General features: G+C 43.1%; 1 protein-coding gene across 1 annotated transcript in view; it reads right to left on the bottom strand.

The window, feature by feature from the left end:
- Positions 1 to 21,957, bottom strand: part of smarcal1 (SWI/SNF related, matrix associated, actin dependent regulator of chromatin, subfamily a-like 1) — a 28,151-nt gene that overhangs the window by 3,949 nt on the left and 2,245 nt on the right. The window contains exons 4-14 of the mRNA XM_076264162.1: positions 20,850 to 21,110; positions 19,843 to 19,893; positions 18,897 to 19,089; positions 17,697 to 17,847; positions 13,439 to 13,600; positions 11,758 to 11,823; positions 9,281 to 9,421; positions 8,652 to 8,870; positions 4,165 to 4,235; positions 3,637 to 3,736; positions 2,777 to 2,959 (exon numbers count right to left, since the gene is read on the bottom strand). Coding sequence (XP_076120277.1) covers positions 2,777 to 2,959; positions 3,637 to 3,736; positions 4,165 to 4,235; positions 8,652 to 8,870; positions 9,281 to 9,421; positions 11,758 to 11,823; positions 13,439 to 13,600; positions 17,697 to 17,847; positions 18,897 to 19,089; positions 19,843 to 19,893; positions 20,850 to 21,110 — 1,598 coding nt within the window. The remainder of the gene's footprint in view (positions 1 to 2,776; positions 2,960 to 3,636; positions 3,737 to 4,164; positions 4,236 to 8,651; positions 8,871 to 9,280; positions 9,422 to 11,757; positions 11,824 to 13,438; positions 13,601 to 17,696; positions 17,848 to 18,896; positions 19,090 to 19,842; positions 19,894 to 20,849; positions 21,111 to 21,957) is intronic.

Here is a 21,957-nt window from a genome sequence, read left to right as displayed (position 1 = left end):
AAAAAAACAGGATATGGGATAAAACGTATACATGCGCACACACACACACACACACAAATACATACACACACACGCACACAAGTTCCAGGAGAGCTCTGCAAAAACCACCATGTCTGCGGTGCGGAGCTTGATGTCCAGACACAAACATACACACACACACAGGTTTCAGAAGAACTCGGTGAACACCACCAGGTCGGCAGGGTGGAGCGTCGGGTCGGGGACAATTATGAAAAGTGACAACAATGGATAAAATGTGTTTTCTCCAGAACCATTATATATTATCTATTACAGTAATTCTGCACACTATCTTTTAATTATTCTGTTTTCTTTTATGTATTTTAACTATTTTACTTTATGTACATTACTTTTTAAACATTTTTAAACTACTGCCCTTTTATGCTTTTATGTACTCTTGTTTATGTAAAGCAAATTTAATTACCCCTGTGAAATGTGCTATATAAATAAAATTGCCTTGCCTTGCCTTGCCTATGAAGGAAGCAGTCAAATTACCGGTATGTGAGCTCATATGCATAACCCCTCCCTCCATGCCACAGCCGAACTGTGGCCACACTTATACCTTTTCTTAAAATAGTTATATATATAGATATATAGACTTTATTCTTGCACTGTTGGACTTACTCATTTGCACCATCACCATGACACTCACTCACATAGACCTTACCTTACTATGCACAGAGAATCACAGGCTCAGTCCCTGCCTCAGTCATTGCAAGCGCCTCTGGATTGATTAATCACCACTATGTGGATACTGTTTTTAGAATTGATTTAGATTAAGTGTTAGTTAGTATAATTTGTATTTTAGAATATTCTTTATCTTCTACTGTCCTTATTGCTTAGTTGTGTTTTTATATTATATACTTTTAATTACTTTTTCTGCTGTTAGTGAATGTGTTGTCTGTATGCTACTGAGACCTTGAATTTCCCCTGGAAAAGTACTTAAGTAAGTAAGTAAGTAAGTAAGTAAGTATGTATGTTATCTATCTATCTATCTATCTATCTATCTATTAGGGGCAGCCGTAGCCTACTGGTTAGCACTTCGGACCTGTAACCGGAGGGTTGCCGGTTTGAACCCCGACCAGTAGGCACGGCTGAAGTGCCCTTGAGCAAGGCACCTAACCCCTCACTGCTCCCCGAGCGCCGCTGTTGATGCAGGCAGCTCACTGCGCCGGGATTAGTGTGTGCTTCACCTCACTGTGTGTACACTGTGTGCTGTGTGTGTACCACTAATTCACGGATTGGGATAAATGCAGAGACCAAATTTCCCTCACGGGATCAAAAGAGTATATATACTTATACTTATCTACTATATTTAAAACACTAGGAAGGCTCGACAACATGAAACTTTGCTTGAAGGGTCTCTACACATGAACTCGAGCATTGAGAACATTGTTTGTGTACACAACGTTTACTAAAAAGAAAGGTTTTGGCAAGATGGCGGCAAGCGGAAAAACTGCTAAATAGAGTTGTTCAAGCGAGTTTCTTTTTAGTAAACTCTTGTCTCTGTGTACACAAATAATGTTCTTAATGTTCTCAAATAAACATAACAGCCTACACTTGAATTAGGACACTCAGGGCCAGATGTACGTACATTTGCGAACGTTGCGTTATCAGCGTCATGGACACACCGCAGATTGCGAACGCTGTCACACCCAAGTTTCCCGCGTATTTATCAATCGTTCAATCCTTAGTTTAAACTGCGCCTTTCTCCGCCCATAAACGCAATTTAATACGAACTTCCACAACTGAATGGCAGCACCTACATACAAGCGCAGTTGAATGAAGTTAACTGATGACAACATTAAAAAGAATCAAACGTTTAGCGATCATGAAATAATACCATACATAATACAATGTCATCAAGCAGGGAGATAATGAAGATCAGTAATTCTACTCAAACTACTTGTGCACGTAGGCTATGGAAGATTGGTCAAATCTAGCAAGTACGAAAGTTTAAGTGAATGACGTGAAAGTGAAAGTAAGACATTCGAAAGGCCAACGAAAGTCGAGGTTGCTTTTGGTAGTACAAATACTTTCACCACAAAAACTGGTGCTCTAAATAGCGATTCTGTTGGCTTTGAAAGGTTCTCTTGTTGACGCATTGAACTGCAATTTGGATTAACACCTGCTTATACAAGGCGGAAGTATTTAGGCGCAGAATAGACGTGCGCTTTCAGGAGCAGTCTTTGTACATACCGCGGAATACATAATTAGGCGCTCTTTACTCTTCCCCTCCCATCTTTTTACGCTAAACTCCCACTTTCCCCTGGATCCTCCCATGAATGCATATGCATGACATGACAAACGCAATCTGCCACTTTCAGCTCCCGCGTCGGGCAGTTTGTGCTTTTACATCATTGCGGCCTGTCTGTACATACCTCGCAATGATTTTACACGCACATTGCGAAATAAATACGCCTGAAGTGGGCGCAAAAGCGTTAGTACATCTGGACCTTAACGCGTCCTGTCTCAGGAACTAGTTAAACCTGGACTTAAGATTGTACTGGAGCACAGCAGTTCAGTACTGGGGCATGTGCCCCACTAAAGGGGCTCTAGTGATGCCTACGCATCCTACTGTAGGTATGACTAAATTCAATTTCATTCTAAAACCAATGAATTTACTGAATTCCATGATTTCTCCAGGCCCAGAAAATGAAATGTTACAATTCCATGACTTTTCCAGGTTTTCCATGACCATAGGAGCCCTGACACACACACACACACACACACACACACACACACACACATACACACTCACCCCCGGGTTCCAGAAGAGCTCGGCGAACACTACCAGGTCAGCGGCGTGGAGCGTGAGGCCCATGTTGGCGGCGGTGATGGACAGCACAGCCACGCAGCTCTTCTCCGAGAACTGGAACCGCTCACACAGCTGCTGCCGCTCCGCAGACGGCGTAGAACCGTCGATACGGATGTATTTCACACCCTGCAGGGCGCAGAACATGTAAAGAACGTGTGTATGAAATGCGTTATATAAATAAACTTGCCTTGCCTTGCTGTATTTTGCTCTAATCATATTTTGAAAGAAGCAATTGCAACATCTTTCTGCATTATTACAACATTATAATACTACACTGTTATACACTGAGTCCTTGGCCAGAGAAACTGCAAATAGCCTGGAAGCCAGCCCGATTTTAACCCCGCACATAAGATCTGAGGTCAGGAAATTCGGACTGGACTTGATCCATTGACAAGCTTCTATGCCCGTATGAAAACCCGCCGACCAATCAAATCGTCCAGTGGGCTTTATACAATGATTTTACATTTTAAACAAATCAACTCAAAGTCTTTTTAATGTCTAAATCATTTTTTACAATCCATTCTTGGGATCACGTGTTACCCCCGTTTGGTATGTGGATTGTGTTACAATGAGCTTACTTGTGTGTTCTTATGTGATGATGTGTTTTCATTGGATGGGGTCAGGATGGAATATATGTTACATGTTATATGTCACCTACAGTATTGTATGTATGTCATGTGTCACATGTTATACGTGGTGCTGTGCCCATATTCTTAGCTTGTGGAACCTGGAGCAATGTGTGAAAACGATGATCCCTGGTACATTATAGACTTGATCGAGATAGCCATTAACTGTCCTCTCACCTTCTCTCCCAGTTCTCTGGTGATGCTGTCCAGCACCAGCTTGTGATGGGCGAACACCAGGAACTTCTCCCGGCACTCCAACATGTCCATGATGTACTCCCTGAGCAGAGAAAACCACACAGAACCGAGCAGAAAAGGGATTAAGGAACACCGCTTTAGAACACAGAATCGAGCAGAAAAGGGGTTAAGGAACACTGCTTTTCAAGGCTGCACGATTTGTAGAAACTTTCTAATTATTTTTCTGACACATATTGTATATTGACACAATTGGGATTTGATTTGACAATTGGGACAGAGTGGCGTTGCTTAGAGCCTATTCCAGCCTTTGGGATTAGCTACTTGCATTAGTTCGAATAGCGATTAAAAATCAATTAGCTGTGCAACCCAAAGCACGGAAAGCTGACTCATATGTAAGAGTATGGCTAGAGCGTGTCCCTCTTGTCTGAGTTTTATGATAAATCAACAGAGGCAGTGTGTTGTTTTCTTTGTTTGTTTGTGTTGTTTGTTTGTTGTCTTAAATAAACTCACATAATGGCCCGGATTTTGGCCTCCGCCGTGTGGTTAAAATAAACCAGAAGAGCTTCTTTCTCTTTCATCTTCTGCGGGTTCAATGCACATCAAAACAGAAGTTTATCATTATTATCATTTTATCTCTGCACACACAAACAACCCTCACACACTTTGGTTGTTTATGAAGAGGGAAGCTGTGTGGCATAAATTATGCAAAAGGTAACAAAGACATTCACTCACACATAAACATAAAGCACAAGCTTGCGAGGAAACAGATGTTATACTCTTGCTTATACACTTTTTAAACACTTACACACTTGCTTTGTCTCTGAAAATTTAATTGACATTGATCGGTAATACTACTTACGGAAACACATTTAATGAAGATTAATTTCACCAACAACTTATGAAAATTATTTTGGGAATATATTATATTATATGTGACCCTGCAAAGCAAAACCAGTCGCTTTGGTAAAATTTACAAAATGAAGTTATTGTGCTCACACGAACGGCCATTAACTAAGCTTTCCAACGATATGTATATCGAGGGTATTGCAAAAAGTATCGCTAAGATCCAAAGTTGGCATGGTTCTCCTGTCACGATAAGCCAGAAGAGGAGAAAATCACCTTTTTAAGTAAATTTGTCACGTGCGATAGTGTGAGGACACAGCTATTTTTAGCCTTACGGTAGCGTGACTTTGAAGCGGATGACTGACTATGTCCAGTTTTATCAACCGTTAATACCTGGGACGGTCATAAGGTGTCACTATAAAATATAATTAATGTATTTCGGGGGAAGTAAGGGGAGAGGAAGTTCTGTGTACACAGAGTGTGTATAGGACTACTTTTAAAATGCGCTACGTCAATGGAAAACGTCTCCTGGTCCGTAAAATGACGCCAGGATATTTCTAAAAGTTCGTGTTTTGACTGTTCGTGCCCTGAAAGGCAAGTCTTTCACATTCATATTCGGTTACATTTGCCAAGAACGATAGAGCTGACACATTGAGTAACGAGTAATGAGTACATTTTAGCTCTACCGTAAAACCTTATAGTGGCGTGGACAAAGGGAATGACTGCTAATGTGTTGAATCTTCACCTAAATAAAGTCAGGGTTTAACAGTCAAAACGTATGTTTATCCGTGAAATTTGTTCGCAATATGAAAGTGTAGACTTTATACTGTCAAATTATGCAAAAACGTGAAATTCGTCAATTTAACACGTACTGTACGTTTGTTTGTCGTGGATTTTCTCAAAATAGCACTGTGCGCAAAGCGACTAGTTTTGCCTTGCAGGGTCACATATTGTAAGAAGCCCATAAAAGGGACCTTTTGTTCAAGTTTCAGGTGCAAAACTGAAACAGAAAAAGTAGGAACATACAACTAAAACCACCCACTATGATTTATTTGTCATAAAGAACTGCTGCATAATGCCCCATCAACACTCCCACCCAGCTGGGTCATTCCGTGTGAAATCACCCAATTTCAGCACAATTTGGCAGGTGACCCTCTCCGAAAAAATCTGAAAAAAATCACAGGTGTTTGTAGACCAAATACATGCATAGATCTAAAATAGTATATCTGTATAACTAATCGTTGCAAAACTACAGCCCTTTGAAACTTCAAGTAATTTTAAGCATTGTGGTGAACAATCCTTTTTGTTCAACTTCCAACCTTATTGGCTCTTTTGGTATTTCACACACATTAGTGAAACTATGTGAATAGAAGTACATTTTCCTGTTGAATTAAAAAATCCAATCGGATCAGACGTATCTTGTGTACTTTCCCCTCTGCAAAGCTCTGAAAATGGCTATAAATTCATAATGTGAAAAGACATCATCATCTTTGAGGGCTTCTCATTCAATAAGTATGTGACACAAATTCATCAGATTTTTTTCCTACTCATGTATGTATTATAAGGTCCTGTCCATGCATTAACTTTGGTTGTTATCATTATCATATTTTCAGAGCATTTCTTTAAAATTGGGCTTGATTTTCAAAAAGCCTGTTTTCATCTTCTCATTTCACCACGTGGACAGTTAACATGATTTTTTTTAATTTTCCCATATATCATTCTGAATGTGAGGATCATCTGCCCAAAATGTGGGCTTGTTGCTGAGTTTCTTCATTGAGAAGATTTTTTACAAATATTGACTATAAATCCACTGAATTTGTACTTTATCTGCAGTACCACTTTGCACCACACGTGGTGCTCTTTTAATACAATGGAAGTCAATGGAAGAGTAAGAGAGTCACTTGTTTGCTGCACATATCCAATCTAAACACACAGTTTATGGTTCATAGTTAAATTGCTCCAAATAATTATTGCAACATGAACAACATACTACTCATACATACATTTTATTTAGAGAAAATAAACTGATCAAGTAAATTATACACTAAGACTGACTGGTCATCATACATGCAGCAAGAGGATTTAGCATAATTACCATCTTTGTAACGGGTTTTCTACACCAGCTTCAACCTATCAGTGCCTATGTGAGTACTTTAATAATTACTAGCCAGCTGGTTAGGCAAAGTCTATATCCATCGTCATATGCATGGGATGCAGTCCTCTGTGATACACAGACAAAGAGCATTAAGATGGAGATCAGTGCTTTGTCTCCATGTGATCTGGGAGTTGGAAAATGAATGTCATAAAGGAACATATTCAAGAAACAATGGTTTTCTAAAATTCAGTTCATCAAGGTATTTCACTTGATGAAGATGGCCATGTGTGTTTCCATCACAAGTATTCATAACAAGGTTTGAGGACTCGTGGATCCAAGAGGCATTCGTAAAAAGATGATTACTCTTTAGTATTGATTTTTCTGCATCTGACAATGCACTGAATTTTAGAAACCCCTTTTTTACTTGAATATGTTCCTTTATTACATTCATTCTCCAACTTCTTTCCTAGATCACATGGAGACAAAGCACTGATCTCCATCTTGATGCTCTTTGTCTGTGTATCACAGAGGACTGCATCCCATGCATATGACGATGGATATAGACTTTGCCTAACCAGCTGGCTAGTAATTATTAAAGTGCTCACATAGGCACTGATAGGTTGAAGCTGGTGTAGAAAACTCATTACAAAGATGGTAATTATGCTAAATCCTCTTGCTGCATGTATGATGACCAGTCAGTCTTATGTGTGTATAATTTACTTGATCAGTTTATTTTCTCTAGATAAGATTTATGTATGAGTAGTATGTTGTTAATGTTGCAATAATTATTTGGAGAAGTTCAGCTATGAACCATAAACTGTGTGTTTAGATTGGATATATGCAGCAAACAAGTGACTCTCTTACTCTTCCATTGACTTCCATTGTATTAAAAGAGCACCACGTGTGGTGCAAAGTGGTACTGCAGATAAAGTACAAATTCAGTGGATTTATAGACAATATTTGTAAAAAATCTTATCTCAATGAAGAAACTCAGCAACAAGCCCACATTTTGGGCAGATGATCCTCACATACAGAATGATATATGGTAAAATTAAAAAAAATCCTGTTATCTGTCCACGTGGTGAAATGAGAAGATGAAGACGGGCTTTTTGAAAATCAAGCCCAATTTAATAAAAATGCTCTGACAATGTGATAATGTTAACAACCAAAGTTAATGCATGGACATGACCTTATAATCCATACATGAGTGGGAAAAAAATCTGATGAATTTGTATCACATACTTTTTGAATGAGAAGCCCTCAAAGGTGGTGATGTTTTTTACATTATGAATTTATAGCCATTTTCAGAGCTTTGCAGAGGGGGAATTACACAAGATACACCTGATTTGATTGGATTTTTTAATTCAACAGGAAAATGTACTTCTATTCACATAGTTTCACTAATGTGTGTGAAATACCAAAAGAGCCAATAATGTTGGAAGTTGAACAAAAAGGATTGTTCACCACGATGCTTAAAATGACTTGAAACTTGAAAGGGCTGTAGTTTTGGAACCATTAGTGATACAGATATACTATTTAAGATTTATGCATAGGTTTGGTCTTCAAACACCTGTGATTTTTTTCAGATTTTTTGGGAGAGGGTCACCTGCCAGCCACTGGGTGATTTGACACGGAATGACCCAGCTTCCATCTGCCCCCTGTAAACGCCACCCAGCTTCCATCTGCCCCCTGTAAACACCACCCAGCTTCCATCTGCCCCCTGTAAACAGCACCCAGCTTCCATCTGCCCCCTGTAAACGCCACCCAGCTTCCATCTGCCCCCTGTAAACACCACCCAGGGATTTTTAAAATGGATTTTTACGCGTGGCGAATGGAACGCACGCTTCAGTTACGCGCCTGGTGGGTCTACTCTGTTAGACGTGTATTCGTCACCCTCGCTCATGCGTTTCTGTTACTGTTTGAGCCAGTAGTAACACCAGTAGTAGTAACACCAGTAGTAGTAACACCAGTAGTGGCAACACCAGCAGTGGCAACACCAGTAGTGGCAACACCAGTAACACCAGTAGTAGTAACACCAGTAGCAACCCCAGTGGCTCACGTTATGGCCTCCTCTGGCGAGGTCCTTGGCGGCGGCGGACAGAGCGGCCTTGGTGCGGGTGTTGATGCCGTCGGTGGTGACCACGACCACCTTGCGCTGCTTGGCGGGCAGCTGGGAGAGGACGTCGCTCTTGAGGCGCCGCAGCATCAGGCTCTCCTCCAGCAGCACACGCAGCTCCGTCAGGTTGGACGAGCCGGAGTAGTCCCAGCCCCACGCATGCTGGGGGTAGAGTGAGAGATAGAGAGAGGGAGAGAGATAGATAGATAGAGAGACAGACAGACAGACAGAGAGACAGATAGATAGATAGATAGACAGATAGATAGAAAGACAGATAGATAGACAGATAGATAACTAAATAGTTAACCAAAACTACTATTCTATTCTCCACAAAACACACATTTTTTACATTTTAGATTTTAAGACTTGGCATGTCTCACCACACCCACAACTCACTACAGTCGAGTCAGTCAAATAATTACTAATAAATAATACTACTCGGATATTAAATCCATATGGTAGGTCTTTTGTAGGTTACTCTCAGGCTCTACTGGAACGTGTGTACTTCTCTAATTGGTGGAGCCTCTACCAGGAGCGTGTGTACTTCTCTGATTGGTGGAGCCAGGCCTCACCTGTTTGGCTCCACAGTAGCGCACGCCGAAGTCATGAAAGCGCGGGAAAAGCGAGGGCCGCACTGCCAGGATCTGGGTATAGAGTTCCGAGGGGCGGGACATGGCTGGGGTCCCCGACAGCAGAATCACTCGCTTGGCCGCCTGTTAAAGCAGCACAGACAATCAGGAAAGAAGGAGTAAATAATTGCAATAGAACTGCATATAATTACTATGTTATGTAATATGCATCACATTGATATATTCATGCCCAGAATGATAACATGATTAAATCTTATTTAAAACAATGGTAGGGTACATGCAATTTCAGATTCTGGTTTTTGAGGCTTTGATGATACAACAGTATGGCTTTCTTTTGCCACCACTGGTTTTTCATCTCCATTCACTAGAGGTTGATGAGATCTTGATGAAGTGGCGTCACAGCAAGAATACTTTCGCCACCAAACTTCTGATGAATAGCAAATCGTACTCTAATTTGTTTTTCTGCAATAATTAGGGTATTCAAATAACCATTTGAATTATCAATCTTCCGCCAGGCTCCGTAGCAGACAGCGTGCTGGATCAGTTAAGCCCTGTAACTTATTTATGGCCAAACGCCTCAGGAGCTGTTAGGGGCTTATATAAATCAAACCTCATCAGAATAATTCACCTCATGAGGGCTTGGAGGCGTCATGGATCACTAAAGGTCAGAAGAACAACACTGGCAGGAACAACATGAAGCCACTGGGTATTGACCGAGACCTATTTTATCTCCTGCCGTTAAGATAAACGGCTTACTACGCCACCCTGGAAGACATGATGGAGAGATAGAGCAATGGAGAGAGAGATAGGGAAAGAGAGCTAGAGAGAAAGAAAGAGACAGAGTGTGGTAGAGAGAAAGAAAGCTAGAGAGAGAGAAAGAGAGTGCTAGAGTAATAGAGAAAGAGGGAGAAAGTGTGGTGGAGAGAGAGATGGAGAGAGAACACTAGAGAGAGAGAGAGTGGTAGTGAGAGAGTGTGGTGGAGAGAGAGAAAGAGGGAGAGAGAACGCTAGAGAGTGTGCTAGAGAGAGAAAGCTAGAGAGAAAGAGAGAGCTAGTGTAATAGAGAAAGAGGCAGAGAGAATGCTAGAGTGAGAGAGAGAGTGTGTGCAAGGGAGGGGGAGGAGAGATAGATAGACAGATGGAGGAGGAGAGGATGAAGATGGACAGATCAGGCGTGACAGCCCCGGAGGTGTGCAAGGACCTTGCCCCAGGGGTTTCTGGGAGCAGCGCGGCTTGTTTTGAAGGAAGTTGAGGGCTCAGCCCTTTGGGAAAGTTCATCTGACTGTGAGCCAGGCTGCCACTGAGAGCAGGACACATCCGGCCACTCCCGCCCACGCTAGCCTAGAGCGCACGAAGCAATCAGTCCACTGGGAACGGATGTATGGCTTTCAGTTAGATTACAGTTTCACATCACTTCAGCCATCGCATTATGACAGAGGAGCCGCACTGAGCACAAAACTGAAGCATTCCTTCCACAGAGTATACGCTGCAACAATTAGCTTCCACTATAATCAATGACTCAATAACTCCACTATAATCAATGACTCAATAACTCCACTATAATCAATGACTCAATAACTCCACTACACTATAATCAATGACTTAATAACGCCACTATAATAAATGACTCAATAACTCCACTATAATCAGTTACTCAATAACTCCACTATAATCAATGACTTAATAACTCCACTACACTATAATCAATGACTCAATAATTGAACTCCACTATAATCAATGACTCAATAACTCCACTACACTATAATCAATGACTCAATAACTCCACTACACTATAATCAATGACTTAATAACTCCACTATAATCAATGACTCAATAACTCCACTATAATCAGTGACTCAATAACTCCACTACACTATAATCCATGACTCAATAACTCCACTACACTATAATCAATTACTTAATAACTACACTATAATCAATGACTCAATAACTCCACTACACTATAATCAATGACTCAATAACTCCACTATAATCAGTGACTCAATAACTCCACTACACTATAATCAATGACTTAATAACTCCACTACACTATAATCAATGACTTAATAATGCCACTATAATCAATGACTCAATAACTCCACTATAATCAATGACTTAATAACTGCACTACACTATAATCAATGACTTAATAACTCCACTATAATTAATGACTGGCTATACCAGAGGACTGGCTATACCAGACGGGTAGAGTATGGCGCACAGTCGACAAAATGATGTACAAAAATGAGTGCTTCTGTTGCGCTCCAGGTGTAGGAGCCTGAGTGTTTACAAGTCTGTTGATCAGGTGCTAGGAGTATGTGCGAGACGCTGCAGTACCTTTAAGTCTGTTGTTTAGGTGCTAGGAGTATGAGCGAGACACTGCAGTAGCATTACCTTTAATAGAGTGTTTACAAGTCTGTTGTTTAGGTGCTAGGAGTATGAGCGAGACGCTGCGCTACCTTTAATAGAGGCAGGGCTGCTCGACAACGCGCAGTCTTCATGTTCTTCAGGAAGTGGGACTCATCCTAAGGGAAGGACAAACATACTGTACACTTAGACACAACACACACACTTAGATACACAACACACACACTTAGATACACTACACACACACACTTACATACACAACACACACACTTAGATACAGTACACACACACACTTAGATACACAACACACACACACACTTCGATACACAACACACACACTTACATACACAACACACACACTTAGATACACTACACACACACACTTAGATACACAACACACACACTTAGATACACACACACTTAGATACACAACACACACACACTTAGATATACAACACACACACACTTAGATATACAACACACACACACTTCGATACACAACACACACACTTCGATACACACTCTGTACTCAAGATATCCTGTTATTATATGGGAAAACAAATCCAAGAGGACTTCCAAAATTCACATCTGAATTAGTCCCCCAATAACTGTATGGAAATATTGGTCACTCGCAACTACATGCCATATTGTAACACCCATTAAATGGCACAATGTTCCCTCTCTGTGAGGTTAAGGAATAGAGGTGACTTGAGCTCTGTTCTACATCCTAGTTCCATTCTCCTGATTGAGCAGTTCTAGAAGCAGAGCTTAGAACACGGAACTCTTTTTAAAGGCAGAGAGCGCCCTGTAACCACACACCAGAGCAGGGCAGTGTTGGGAGGAGCAGAGGAGCTGACGTTGGGTGTGTTTGCTATCAGCCAGCAGAGTGAGGCTCTGTGCTGACAGGCTAGTCACCAAGTAGAGGAAACACACTCGCTATCACACCCTCTCGCTCACTCACACACACACACACACACACAGAGAGACAGATGACAGGTTGTGGTGTGACTCACCATGCAGAAGACACAAACACACATGCACACACCCTCACACACATACACACACACACACACATTAACACACACATCACACACTGATGACAGGTTGGGTCAGTGACCAGTGTGTGTGTGTGTGTGTGTGTGTGTGTGTGTGTGTGTGTGTGTGTGTGTTCAGGTGCGTGCGTAGGTCTATATGTGTGTTAGCCTGCAGGCCAGTGAGTATGTGACCGAGTATGCAGAGTGTGTGTGTGTGTACATGTGTGTGTGTGGTGTGTGTGTGTGTGTGTGTGTGTGTGTGTGTACTGTATGCAGGAAGAGTCTCTGTGTGTATTTGTGTAGGCGAGTAAGCATGCGTGTAGCTGCTTTCAGACATAGAATCTGCATGTTCTGCGGATATCAAGCAGTTGGGCCATATATCTGAACAAGATACCCAGACATTTGGAACTCCGAACATAAGCGGCTCCCTCCTAATATTTCGGACGGACATTATTTAAATGAGCTCATGTCTGAAAGAAGCGAAGAACATGCAGAGATTCTGTTCATGTGTGTGTGTTCAACCACGCGGAGATTCTGTTCATGTGCGTCGGTGTCGTTTACACATAATGTCCGCATGTAAGCATCATATTTGAATCACCCGAAGGGTCGGACATCCGTTTGACAAAGATCTGCATATAGTATGGAAGACATGTCTAAAAACAGTATGTGTGTGTGTGTGTGTGTGTGTGTGTACATGTGTGTGTGCGTGTGCGTGTGTTTTCGGTGCCCTGCCTCTGACCATGATGAGCACGTTGAAGGGCTCTGCGGGCTTCTGCTTGTCCACTTTGCTCAGGAGGTCGTAGCTGACGATGTTGACCAGGCCCCCGCGCAGGCTGTCCCTCCCCGTCACACACACGTTCACACGGTCAGCCCCCACCGACGGCAGCCAGCGCCGAAAGGCCTGCAGGGAAGGAGAAAGGGAGAGAGAGGTGGAGGGAGAGAGGGAGGGAGGGAGGGATAGAGAAGAAGGGAGAGGAAGAGAGAGGGATGGAGGAAGGGAGAGGAAGAGAGAGGGAAGAAGAGAAAGTGAGAGTGAAGGAGACGGAGAGGGTGGGACGAGAGTTGGAGGGAGAGAGAATGAAGGAGAGAGAGGGAGATGGGAAGGGACAGAGAGGAAGAGATAGATAGAGGGAGAGAGGGATGAGAATAAAAAAGAAAAGGCAGATAAAGAAAAATGATTGGGAGCGAGGGAGAATGACAAAAAGGTAATAGGAGAGATAGATAGAGAGGAATCAAAGGGGAAGAGTGCAGAAAGGATAGAATTGTAGAGAGCAATGCAGACAGGTGGGGGAGAGAGAGAGAGAGAAAAAAAAGAAAGATAAAGCAAAAGAAAGAAAGGGTAGATGGACAGAGATAAGGAGAGAGAAAGGGAAAGTGATAGAGGACCCAGAGAGAATTATGGGTAAAAGGTATCAGGAGAATGGGTATAAAAACAGACAAACAGACAGACAAGCATACAGACAGACAAGCAGACAGACAGACAGACAGACAGACAGACAGACAGAGAGACAGAGAGACAGACAGACAGACAGACATAGAGACAGACAGACAGAGAGAGAGACAGAGAGACAGAGGTGTTTAACATCAGAGTGTACGTGACAGAGCTCACATATGGGCGTAATACTGTCTCCTAAACACTGCGGCAGCTTCAAGCACACAGACACTCCTGCCTGGCAGCTTTACTCAAGAGCATCACGCCTGAAACAATCAACCTGAGTGTGTTTAGACTCCACGGATAAATAGTTTGAATTAACAGCCTGAACAGCTGAACTAAACCCTCGAGATCTTATCTAGGCAGTGAAAACAACACTAGCTAAAAGACTCAGTATCCACAGCAAACAGTGACCGTAAATAACTCCAGAGCGTGAGTCAGAAAGGGGGGGGGGGGGGTTGGGGGGCAGTGTTTCTCAAATTGTGGTCCAGGTGACCACTGGTGGTCCGCAAGCTATCCCAAGTGATACGCGAGCAGACAGGGTAAAATATATTTATAATAATATAGATGTTTGCAATATTGAACCAACTTGAATGTAAATCCAAAGAGTTCTGCAACACTGCCTACGTAAGCTATGCCAAAAATCATATGAATCCTCTGACACAATAAGCAAGGTGCAAAGACAATAAGCAAGGTGGCTCAGTGAGTAGGCCTATTGTGCATATACTGTCTACTAGTAAGTCTACTGTTTTTTTTTTTTTTTAAGGTGGTCCGTGATTTTTTCTTATTGGTAAAGTGGTCCTTGGTCTGAAAAGGTTTGAGAAACACTGATTACTGATTTAGAGCACAGAACTTTAAAACAGCAGGAGTTTTGTTCTAGAGCGAGCAGGGTAGCTACTTAAGAGGCATGAAAAAAACAGACAATGACAATAAGACAATACAGTTGGCCATGTCATTTTACGAAAGCCTTTCTTCCATTTTAACAGGGTGAGGAACACAGACCTCTAAATGGAAGAATTGCCTGGACGTTCAGTGGGAATGACAGATGTGACCTTCATATGATAATACACCATCAAAAAGAATTCAAAGTCCCTTAACAAACTAGTTGACTATGATCATACACCATCAATGGATTGAATTCAAAATCCCTTAAAAAGCCTCTTTTTAGTCCCTAAAAAGCGTCCTCAAATGGAGAGCTGCTTGCAGCATACTGCTGCTTTACGGGGGGAACTCAGCAGGGAGCTGGGCGCACAGTCACACGTTGGATGCTGTGGCCTCCCAGAGCAGAGCAGAGCACCACACTAAGCAGCAGAGCAGGGACCAGGGCTCAGGTCACCCAGAGCAGAGCACCACACTAAGAAGCAGAGCAGGGGCCAGGGCTCAGGTCACCCAGAACAGAGCACCACACTAAGAAGCAGAGCAGGGGCCAGGGCTCAGGTCACCCAGAGCAGAGCACCACACTAAGAAGCAGAGCAGGGGCCAGGGCTCAGGTCACCCAGAGCAGAGCACCACACTAAGAAGCAGAGCAGGGGCCAGGGCTCAGGTCACTGTGATGTCCGCACGCCTTCACAGTAAAACTGACAGAACCCACAGAGAAGGAGGGCAATGTTCTGAGTAACAAGGCCATAGATCTGTGTCTGTGTGTTTCTTCAAATGTATGTGAGTAGGTGTGTGTGTGTGTGTGTGTGTGTGTGTGTAAATATGAGTGTATGTGTATGTGTGTGTGTGTGTGTTTCTCCAAATGTATGTGAGTAGGTGTGTGTGTGTGTGTGTGTGTGTGTGTGTAAATATGAGTGTATGTGTGTGTGTGTGTGTGTTTCTCCAAATGTTTGTGAGTAGGTGTGTGTGTGTGTGTAAATATGAGTGTGTATGTGTGTGTGTGTGTGTGTGTGTGTAAATATGAGTGTGTGTGTGTTTGTGTGTGTGTATATGTGTCATGCCTTTCTGGGACAGAAAGCCTCACTAACTTATCTGCTCAAACTTCTGCTGTTTGCCCCACTCTGACAGCTCACCCATATCACTGACCCCTTTATGTGCATAGCCCTGTCAGCAAGGACCTGAGTGTGTGTGTGTGTGTCTGAACACATGTATACTGTGTGCATGTACCTCTGAGTGAGAGTGTGTGTGTGTGTGTGTGTGTGTGTGTGTGTGTGTGTGTGTGTGTGTGTGTGTGTGTGTGTACAGTATGTGTGACCGTAGGGGCTTGGCAGAGGGAGCTCGTTAGACCCAGCCAGAATACAAACCACAGAATAATAACACTAGATACAGAAGAAGAAGAAGACACTGATCCCAGAGAGGCCAAACTGGGCCACAGAGCCCATGCGAGAGACGCAGACTAACACTGGAAACATCAAGCGCATGTCAAACAAAGCCTTTTCATCACTAGCCATTACACGGCTGCACACAGACTGGGGGTACACTCGGCACGGCAGTGGAGCCTTTTATTTACCAAAAGAAATAGAGAAAGCACGCAGCGTTCCTCACAGACATAATGATTCACTGGGGTCTCCTGAGAGCCAATCCAGTGCAGCCAATCGGCTCCCATGTCATTACAATGAGCGGCGCTAGACAGCAGAGAGGGGAGTTAAACGGAGAGGGGCTGGGGCTCTGGGAAATGGGACTCAGTGTTTGTAGGGGCTGGGGGTCTGGGAAATAGGACTCAGTGTTTGTAGGGGCTGGGGGTCTGGGAAATAGGACTCAGTGTTTGTAGGGGCTGGGGCTCTGGGAAATGGGACTCAGTGTTTGTAGGGGCTGGGGCTCTGGGAAATGGGACTCAGTGTTTGTAGGGGCTGGGGGTCTGGGAAATAGGACTCAGTGTTTGTAGGGGCTGGGGGTCTGGGAAATGGGACTCAGTGTTTGTAGGGGCTGGGGCTCTGGGAAATGGGACTCAGTGTTTGTAGGGGCTGGGGCTCTGGGAAATGGGACTCAGTGTTTGTAGGGGCTGGGGGTCTGGGAAATAGGACTTAGTGTTTGTAGGGGCTGGGGGGCTGGGAAATAGGACTCAGTGTTTGTAGGGGCTTAACATTTTTAAAGAGTGTCTGTCTCTGAGGTTGGCACGGCGGCTGTACATCTATTTCCATTCAGCAATGGCTCAACTAGAGTGTTGATGACAGTGCTAGAGTTAATGACCAAAGTTAAACAGAGTGAATGTTGTGCACTGCAAATGACTGATTTCCTGGTTGTGCGCGAATGGTTAAGAGCTGCACCATGTGACAAACGATGTTGCTGGAGAGGTTAACACCAAGGGCATCGTTAAGAACCTCTTCAAACCTTTTCTCCAAGGCCTAGGGTCTTTAACTGTTGTATACATGTGCTATGCTACCTTGGGTATATAGTCTAAGATGTTATGACATTATAATTGTTGTTGGCAAAACTTTGAGATGAACATTGGGATGTTGAGTCCCCCACTTTATAATAATCTATAACAGTTTCATTAATGATGATGATGATGATGATGATTATGGAAGTGGGGGTTGCATTGGCCAGTTCTGATTATTGGCAGGGGTAACAACAGCCCCCCATATTTTATGGTGATGATGATGATGATGATGATTATCATTATTACCTCGGCCCAGGTGAAGCGCACAGAGGACGGCGACACGACCAGCAGTGGCCACTCGCTCCTGTAGTAGGCGGCGATGCAGATGGCCTGCACCGTCTTCCCCAGGCCCATGTCATCCGCCAGCAGCAGCCGGCCCTCCCTGGACACCGCATAGCTGCAGCGCCATGCCATATGCCACCGCACCGTCACACGGATACATGGGGACACAGAGATAGAGGGGGGGGGGAGGAAAAGAGAGAGGGAGAGATAGAGAAGGAGATAGATAGAGGGGGAGAGATAGATAGAGAGAGACAGAGGGAGAGAGAGAGAGAGAGAGAGAGAGAGCAGGACACTTAGTTTCAGAGTCGGTCTGTGTCTCTTACAAGTCATCGATCGAGAATTTACAAGGTCTATCTGACATGCCCATAAATTTGATTTTTTTGCTCCAAATTATAATAATACAGTTTGTTGTCAAATATTACTTGTTTATTAAAAAAAAGTTTTTCATGGGTTCTTATTTGATTCTGGATTTTCAATTGTGTGTTTCTCATAAGGGTTCTTGGACCTTGCTCACTCTCAGTTGACCAAGTGTCAATGTCTATAAAATATCAATTAGCTAATCTTAAAAAATATGGCATGACTTCTGGATATGTCTTTCATATACAACTGGGTGAAGGCAATATGATAGAGATATCTGTTTTGGAAAATAAATTAATATGCCCAAAAAAGAAACTAATTTGAAGCCTTTCCTACATAGAGAATGATGTTGCAGGGCCAGCAGTAGGCTAATGAACCATCTTGCCACCACAGCAAAACAACTACATCCATTATTAATGTAATTCAATCAGATGTCATTACCCAGCCATTGTGCAACTATGTAGCCCACTAGTCCCATCACTAGCAGTTCACTGGGCTGCAACCTCACTGGCTTTGCACCAGTCCCCTTATGTGTACAAAGCTGCAGGGAAACTGCTTTCACAGGAACTATTTAGCAGCCCATGAACCATTCAGCAAATTAAGCAAATCTGACTTCCTCAGGTGGGTCCAACTCTCTCCAACTCTACACAGAGTCATGTCGTTGCCACCAGACAGTGAAAAACAGACAACAGAACCCACTTAACACCCATTAGGCATCTGACACCTTTGCCATCCAATCAAAACTCCAATCAGAACCTACTGACATCTAGGCTAGATCAAATCAAAGCGCAGGTTAGAAGAACCTACTTGACGCCCACTCTCTGGAAGGGCATGAGGTTCTTGGTGATGGTGGCGTCCACCTCTGACAGGTCGGCCTCCGCGGCCTCTCTGGCCCCTGGTCCCCGGGACGCGCTCTTCTCAAACTGGGAGGAGAGGATCTGCACCACCGCCCTGGGCAAGGGCTCCACCTCCACTGACGAGATGCCATTCAGCACCTCCACTGGAAAGAACACAAACAAACAAACAAATAACATAGTGCAAATACACGATAGAGTGAGGATAATCATAGAAATAAACAAATAGGTAAATAATTGGGTAAATAGGGTGGGTAGGTGAGTGAGTGAGTGAGTGAGTGAGTGAGTGAGTGAATTGATGAATGAACAAACAATAGGGGGTAAATAAAGCACAGAGGGTAAATAAGTAAACAAATAATGATGAATATTACTGAAGTGGAATGATTACGTACACTTCTAACAGCAATCAGCTCCATGCTGAGATCATTATTTGCCTCACAGATTTAAACATCGTCTGACTGACTGACTGTTAATAAATGAAAAACGCTAATTACAGTCAAGAGTGAGTATAAGAGGTGCATTCCTGGCAGAAAAGAAGGCCTCCATATTGGCTCCATCATTTGCCTTCTATCTGGAGCCACTTCAAAGTCTCCAGAAGAGAGCGTGTGGTTAGGACGCCTCCGTTTTGCCCATGCTGTTTACTGTCCCGATGAAGCAAGCACGCTCTCTTCCCTCCACTCTACTCTAAGTGAGTGTGGCAGGCGGGCGGTGGGGAATAGAGTCTGCTAAACGAGACGCCGCAGGCCACAGGCAGCGGTGCGGGAGACATATGGAAGAGGATTACGCTCTTGAAAGGGAAAAGGATGCCAGACGAGAGAGGCATCGTGTTCATGAGACCGACTCCGATGTGAGGCTCAGATAAGCATGTGCCTTCCCAGCACTCATAAGCACATACTCACTCAGTTTCCCATAATCCTCCAGCAGGAAACTCCATTTCCTGGTCTTCATGTCTGAAACAATGCATTAGATATCAGTAGGAGCACTGATCATACAGACAAAACAAGCATTTCGTGGACTTGGATACAAATGGACACATAGATTGAAGTGAATATGAAAGTTTTTAATTATCCAATACTGTAAGGCTGAGAAGAAATATACTCTGCAAATAGACAGAATTTTAAATGTTCAAACGATAATGCCATTATCATAGTTTTATCATTACAATAGGTAGATCACTTATAACACCAGTTCAAAAACCATTGCACTTCCACACCAATAACATTTCTTAATGTAATATTTTATATAAAATAACATACTTTAATATTTATAGTATGCTTATATACTACTGGTCAGACAGTCATTAATGCTATAAATAAAATGTATTATTATTATTATGTTATCATCCGGAGAGAATTGGCTGGTGGGGAAGCTATTAATTCTGAATAATGAGACACCTATGAAGTAGATCTGGTAAAAAAAAAGTTTAATCACCGTTCCATTATTAATTATTAATGGTAACTATAACAACCATAATAGGGCGACGGTTGAGCTTGGAAGCAGGCTTTGCAACAATGGAATCAACTGTAAACAAGTTAACTGTCCATGCTATCGCTGTTAGGGCCAAAGAAAGATCTACAACAAACTGAACAAGTGGGGTTCTTTTTAAACAGAACCGCTTGTTTCCTTTGCGTGCTATAAAGGCATGACATGACAACCCGGGTGATAAGTGGGATAACGGCCTTCGAGGTGTCCTGTTATACAGAATTAATGGACTCGGACGGAGGAAACTGCGCATCAGGGAGTTCTTTGCCTCTCCCCTCATCCATTGTTTCCGTATAGGCCTAACAGGACACCTGGGTAGCCATTATCCCTTACATAACGGTGCTTTCATTCATCCCACTTTGTTTCCTTACCACCCTACGCCCCAGTTTTAACTGCCCCATGCCTTCCCCTTGACCATTCTCACCGTAGTTTCTGGAGGGCATCTGTTTGAAGGCCCCGATGACGTCGGCATGGTAGGGCATGTCCACCTCGAAGCGGGAGCGGCTTGTGAGTACGCACAGCCCGCGGACGCCGGCGCCAGGCTTCTGCCAGCCCTGACAGAGCTTCATCAGCGCCGAGAGCGCCGCCCCGTCCTGCGCCCGGCTGCTCGCCACGGCAACGTCCAGCCCCTCCATCCCCTCCAGCGGTTTCAGGGCCACCGCGGGGATGCCGGCAGCTTCCGCCACTGTGGCAGGAGGAGGGAGAGGACTGTTGTTAGAGCCTCTGGGACTGCTGGACATGGTTACTCATTTCAACAGAGATTCCAACTCTTTAACTTGGGGAGTTTTTGTAGCTCTTTGTAGTTCACATGAAAGGGTTGTATCTTCGCTTACTGCACTGATCTGATCTGATAAATATTACATACACATTTAGCACAACAGCTGTTGGCCTACAACCTTAGAAAAAAAATATCACATCTGGAGGAATTCTGTTGACCAACAGTCACCAAAGAAGATATTTCTATATTTTGATATGAAAAACCTTTCTCTGCTGCAAATGACCTTTTTTTCTTTTATGTGCCATAGGTTTAATATTAGGGCTGCACAATATTAATCACAATTGTTAATCACAATATGTACCAATGCAATTATGTAATCGCAAAAGCTACAAATAATTGTACACAGTTAATCTTATCATTTATACATTTACACTTTTTTATTCATGTCATCCTCCTTAACTGTGCCACTTTTGATTGGTGGGTGTGCAGAGTATGCAAGAAGCATAAAAACCGGTGAGCTTCACCGCCAATCAGGAGTGCTGTGCCTCCCACGCAGGGGTGGCACAACTTAAACAGACATTTGGAATATTAAACTGAATCAATTCATTGAAATTCCTAAATCATATTGCATATCCCAATCGCAATATCTGTCAGAAAAATCACTATTAGATATTTTCCCCATATCATGCAGCCCTATTTTATATACGTATTTTATATAAGAGCCCATGACTGACCATCTGCACTGATACCTGGGCAGACCATTATCTGTCCAGGTCCAAAGCATTGATCCGTCATGGAGGTTAATCTGGGTGAA

This window comes from Alosa pseudoharengus, unplaced genomic scaffold, assembly GCF_046254945.1.
Source record: "Alosa pseudoharengus isolate Yale_2024_CS ecotype anadromous, Long Island Sound unplaced genomic scaffold, YU_APseudo_1.1 YU_APseudo_1.1_scf_3, whole genome shotgun sequence".
Classification (NCBI taxonomy): Eukaryota; Metazoa; Chordata; class Actinopteri; order Clupeiformes; family Clupeidae; genus Alosa; species Alosa pseudoharengus.
The sequence above is the reverse complement of the archived record's forward strand: the minus strand, read 5'-3'. Positions and strand labels throughout refer to the sequence as shown.